The sequence below is a fragment of the Arachis hypogaea genome, chromosome 14 (genome assembly GCF_003086295.3).
Source record: "Arachis hypogaea cultivar Tifrunner chromosome 14, arahy.Tifrunner.gnm2.J5K5, whole genome shotgun sequence".
Classification (NCBI taxonomy): Eukaryota; Viridiplantae; Streptophyta; class Magnoliopsida; order Fabales; family Fabaceae; genus Arachis; species Arachis hypogaea.
In genome coordinates this window covers 111,738,898-111,744,314 of record NC_092049.1, presented here as the reverse complement: position 1 = coordinate 111,744,314, position 5,417 = coordinate 111,738,898, and the positions used below count along the sequence as shown (strand labels likewise).

Sequence of the window (5,417 nt, the reverse complement as noted above, 5' to 3'; positions counted from 1 at the left end):
ACCAGTAAGGGTTCAATGCTTGATTCTATGTTCCCTGCTTTCATGAGCTATCTTCTTACAAGTTTACTTGTCTTTTATTGTATAATTTGAATTAGTGAAATCTGATTTATGTATATTCTTGGAGAATTTAATTTACTTTTAACCAAGTAGGTAGAAATATTTTTGCATGTAGTTGCATTCATATAGGTAGGTTGCATTTCATACATTCTATCATTTCTCTTCACTTTTATACCTTCTCTTGAGCTTAGCATGAGGACATGCTAATGTTTAAGTGTGGGAAGGTTGATAAACCACTATTTCATGGTTTATCTTGTGCTCAATTGAGTGGTTTTTATCAACTCTTTACCCACTTATTCATACTATTTGCATGGTTTTACATTTGTCTTCCTAATTATGTGCTTTAATTGAAAACATGCTTCTTTGGCCTTAAGTTCCCTATGTTTAATAATCTCTTATTACCATTAGATGCCTTGATATGTGTGTTAAGTGATTTCAGAGATTACAGGACAGGAATGGCTCAGAGGATAGAAAGGAAGCATGCAAAAGTGGAAGGAGTACAAGAAGTTGGAGAAATTGCTAAGCTGTCCAGCCTGACCTCTTCGCACTCAAACAGCTATAACTTTAGCTATAGAGGTCCAAATGATGTGGTTCTAGTTGTGTTGGAAAGCTAACGTCTGGGACTTCGATTTGATATATAATATGCCATAGTTTCTCTGACGCTAGGCAACACGAACGTGTGCTCCACGCGGACACATTGCAGTGGCAAAAATCAACGTGGCAGATTTCTTCTCCAGCGATTTCTGTGCTATTTTTGACCTAGTTTTCAGCCCAGAAAATACAGATTAGAGGATATAAAGTGGGGGAATGTACCCATTCATAATCATCAGCTCATAATTCATAATTTTTAGTTTTAGATGTAGTTTTTAGAGAGAGAGGTTCTCTCCTCTCTCTTAGGATTTATGATTTAGATTTTTAGAATTAAGATTCTTCTCAGTTTATGGTTATTTCTTAATTTCAGGTTCAATGTTCTTCAATTTATATTTCTCTTATACTTTTAGATACTCTAATACTTTTATCTGTTAATTACTTATGTTGCCCATTTGATTTATAAATCTTTCCATGTTAGGACTTAAATTTATGTTTAAATGCAATTTAAGGTATTTCAGATTTATGATTGTTTTATTCTAGTTAAGATTGCTTTTAATTTAATTTAGATAATTTCTTCTCTTTTGGATTTGGTTAGGTAATTGGTAACACTTGAGTTGTCAAACTCAGCAGTGGTTAAAATTGGCAGATTCTAATTGATCTAGATCGCTCTAAAGCTAGTCCTCCCACAGGGATTGACTAGGACTTGAGGATCAAGCTAATTAGTCCACTTGACTTAACTAAGTGGGATTAAAACCCAATTCTCATCACATCTGATAAGGATAACTAGGATAGAAATTCCAAATTCTTATACCTTGCCAAGAGATTTTATTATTATTAATTTATTTTTCTCGTCATTTAAATTACATGTTCCTTATTTTAAAAACCCAAAATTCTACCTTTTTCATAGCTAATAATAAGTCATACCTTCCTGCAGTTCCTTGAGAAGACGACCCGAGGTTTAAATACTCGGTTATCAATTTTATTGGACTTGCTTAAGTGACAAACAAAATTTTTGTAAGAAAGGTTGATTGCTTGGTTTAGAAACTATACTTGCAACGAGAATTTATTCTGAATTCTAAACCGTCAATCTTCCGTTCTTCAAAGGGACATGCTTTTTTCTTGGTTGTGAAGGCTTAGATTGTAATTGCTAAAATTGCTTGCAGTATCACTACCGTCATTTTCAATTATTTTCTCTACTTGACCAACCTTGATCCAATCGCCAATGCTTTCCACTTTAATATCACCTGAAGCGGAGTCTGACATGAAGATCTGGCAATGCTTTGAATCATGTTCAAGGTGAGCACAATAAATGTAAAAGATCCCAATACGCTCATATCTCAATCCAATTTCTATCATTTTATTTTTACCTCCTAGAGTTGCAATTCAAATCAAGTCCTACATTCATATCTCAATCCAATTTTCAGTACTTTACCTTCTAAAGCAACCATTCGATCCTTCACCCTTTTATCAACATTGATCAAAATTCTAGATTTAAGAATTATGGATTCCTTTTTTCTAATAGAGAAAATCCAATATTAATAATCTTACCAATTTTCTCACCCAATTTACGACTAACTTCACTCTTGAATTTTTCTGGAAACCCCCAGAATTAAATCCAAAATGGAAAAGAACTAATTTTCTCGTAGTCTTGAGAGTTAGCATCTATCCACTTCTGAACATGTAAAATATAATCCTTCAATAACCATGAGGATCCCTTCTCAATTTTGAGTATATCTAACTCGTTCTCAAAAAAGAATTAGAATTGGTTTGATCCTAATTTCACTCGTCTAAATTCATCCGACCTCTCCTAAATAGCCTTCAATGCATTGTCAATGGTTCTTATTGAAAACACCTTGTCGGCAAACACATGATCAAATAGACTTTTAGTACATGTGTATAGCCTTTTAGAGAAGTTTTTCTTTATCACAAATACCAATTTCTCATCTTCTTCCATGCTCCTTGGGTTCAAATGTGGATTCCCCCCCCCCCTTTTTGAGTTTATGATATGAATGAGGGTGTGATGATGATAAGGTTAGAGAAAAATAAGAAGAATAGAAAGAGTGGAAGAAGGAAAGAAAGTTGTAATAAGGAACGGATTCGGATAAGAAAAGGATTTGGAAGAATAAAAAAAGAATTAGAGAATTAAAGTTGGAAAGAAAGAAAGAAAAAGAAAGAAAAATCCTTTGGGGCATAACAAAATTCTAGTAGAACAATTTGAAAATCAATCACAATTTCGCTAGATAATCAACAAGGGTTTAGCCAACAAATATTTTTAAACTGTACTCCATATTAATTAATTGTCATTAATTAATAATTGTTTAAATTTATTGTTTAAAATATAAAATTAATTATTATTAATTACAGTTGTTTAAAATTAGTTAGTTATGAGTTGTTTACCTATACTTTTTCAATTAAATTAGATTGCTTTTTTTAACGTTAATAACTTTTGCTAAACAATGACTCCTAAGTAGCTTAATGGTAAGGAGAAATGATATTTGTTAAACTAATTGAATCTTAAGAAGTAACATAAGTTATATTTGATTTAACAGCGACCAATGCTTTTTTCTTTTTGGGGCCCAGACAGTGGCCAATTTATTGTTGATATAAAAACTCATAACACCACAAACCAATGCTAGAAAAGTAGGGAGAAAAATTGGTCCCTCCCCACAACAATAACAAAGTGGATCTAAATTGAATAACCAAAATGAGCATAATGGTCATGTCATAACAAAATTACAAAAGTTTTATATCACATGGGCTAATAACTTAAGCCCACTATAACCATGAATTTGGATCAAATTCTAATTAAAAAAACCTAAATCCAAACCAATTATTTTCTTAGCTTCTGTACCTGTAGAGGAGGCCTAGACTAAGTAACAATCATATTACCTCTTAATCAAGTTACATTGAGTTCAAACTCCAGCTCAGATTGGGATGAAGTTTACGAAAACCTCAAAGTATGGGTGTGTGGACGCATACTTGACATTGAAGATGACGCTGTTAAAAACTTAAAATTATAGATTCTCCACTAAGGAGCTCTTCTTCTCTCAATAGGAGAGTCTTTTAAGAACTTTGGGTTTTTCTCCAAAAGGGAGTTTTTTCAACTTGTTTCAATACACAAATCTATATTCCTACATAATCCTCGCTCAACATGAACCTTCAAAACCATTGGAAAACCTAAAATACACAACAACATTTTTAGCAACCTACAACATGAAAGCATCGAAGGAAAAGTCATCAAGCTCAACAAGTCTGGAGAACTGGGATATAAGAAAGACTGCTTAAATGTGGTGGGAAAGTTAATAAGTGACAAGGAGATAAATTTTAAAACATATAAGAATGCTTTACTGGGAATGTGGGAAAACCATCAAGATGTTGCAATTATAGACATTGGTTGGAAGAAGATGTTATTCAGCTTCAAAGACAGGAAGAAAGGGCTGCAGAATATTCAGAATGGTCCATGGAATGTCAAAGGAAATATGGTCAATCTTAGATTATGGAGGGAGGGCGAATCAGTTTTTGAAGTTGATCATGACTTCATGGAGTTTTTTATTCAAGCGCATGGCATTCCACATGATCTCATGGACAAAGAGACAGGTATTCTTATCGGCGAAATATTGGGAGTCTTGGCCGAGGCTGAAGATTCAAAAGTAGATGGCATCCTCAGAAGACCATATCTGAGAATTAGGGTTATCATCAACATCACCAATGCTCTGCCTATAGGATTCTGGTTAGATATAGAGAAGACGCGACCATTGTGGGTCTTTTTCAAGTATGAGAGGCTGCCGGACAGCTACTGTTTCAACTGTGGTATACTAGGGCATGAGAAGAAAATATGCAAGAATCCAACAGTCATGGCATACTGGGATCCAACCAAGAACAAGTACTCACCAGGACTGGGAGTAAGCCAAAGACGACCTGGTCCAACCATGGGAGGAAGATTCTGAAAACAACAAGGATGGAGAGAGGAAGGAGAGGAGCAGGCGCAGGAGCAACTGGACCCCGATAGAGATAGTAGTGATGAACAAAGTTCTGGGGAGAGTAGGATTAGGGCTGAGCAAGTACTAAAGCAGAAAATCAGGCAAGAAAGTGTTTGGAAAAACCAAATGAGGAGAGAAGAAGAGATGGCAGAGGCAAAAGAGCAAGTAGAAGAAGTACCAAAAATCCATGATTTTCAGGAAGAGAATGATACGCAGCGTGACCTAGGAACAACCTAAAAACTCAGCAATCTCATTAAGGAGATAAAAGAGAGGAACAACAAATGGGCCAATAACAAAAAGGCCCAAAGGGAGAAAAGAGGTATGAGGTGCAGAAATCAAATGGAAACGGACCAATAAGGGATATTGGGCCCTACACAGGAGAATTACATCTGCAAGCTTGGAACGTTGAAGGAAGTGGGCTGAATCATTATATAATTGAAAAAAGGGGAGTGAACAGCTATAAAATGGAAGATTGGAAGTTGGGCCCGGAGAAAAAAAAAAGAAAAAGAAACTATAAGCCAGGAATTAAAAAGACTTATGTTAGCAAGAACGAGAGAAAAACAAGCGTGTAAAGCCAGAACGGAGGGGAAGGAACATCAAGAACTGCTGAAGAGTGTAATGGAAGAGAATGCATTAAAGAAGCTATCCAAGGAAGCTCATAATAGAGAACATGAATCTGTGGGTCAGCATGTTAAGTCGGGTGAGATCATCTACTATGTAGAGTTAGCAAGTGATGAAGATGAAGATAAAGGAACAGAAGCACAGACAAATTGGGAAACATGACTAGCT

At 35.1% G+C, this 5,417-nt stretch overlaps 1 protein-coding gene across 1 annotated transcript; it reads left to right on the top strand.

Annotated features, from left to right (window-relative positions):
- Window positions 1–4,001: 4,001 nt before the first annotated feature.
- On the top strand, window positions 4,002–4,595 carry LOC140178672 (uncharacterized). Its single transcript, XM_072215888.1, has one exon. The coding sequence runs from the start codon at window positions 4,002–4,004 to the stop codon at window positions 4,593–4,595; it is 594 nt and encodes a 197-aa protein (XP_072071989.1).
- Window positions 4,596–5,417: the final 822 nt, after the last annotated feature.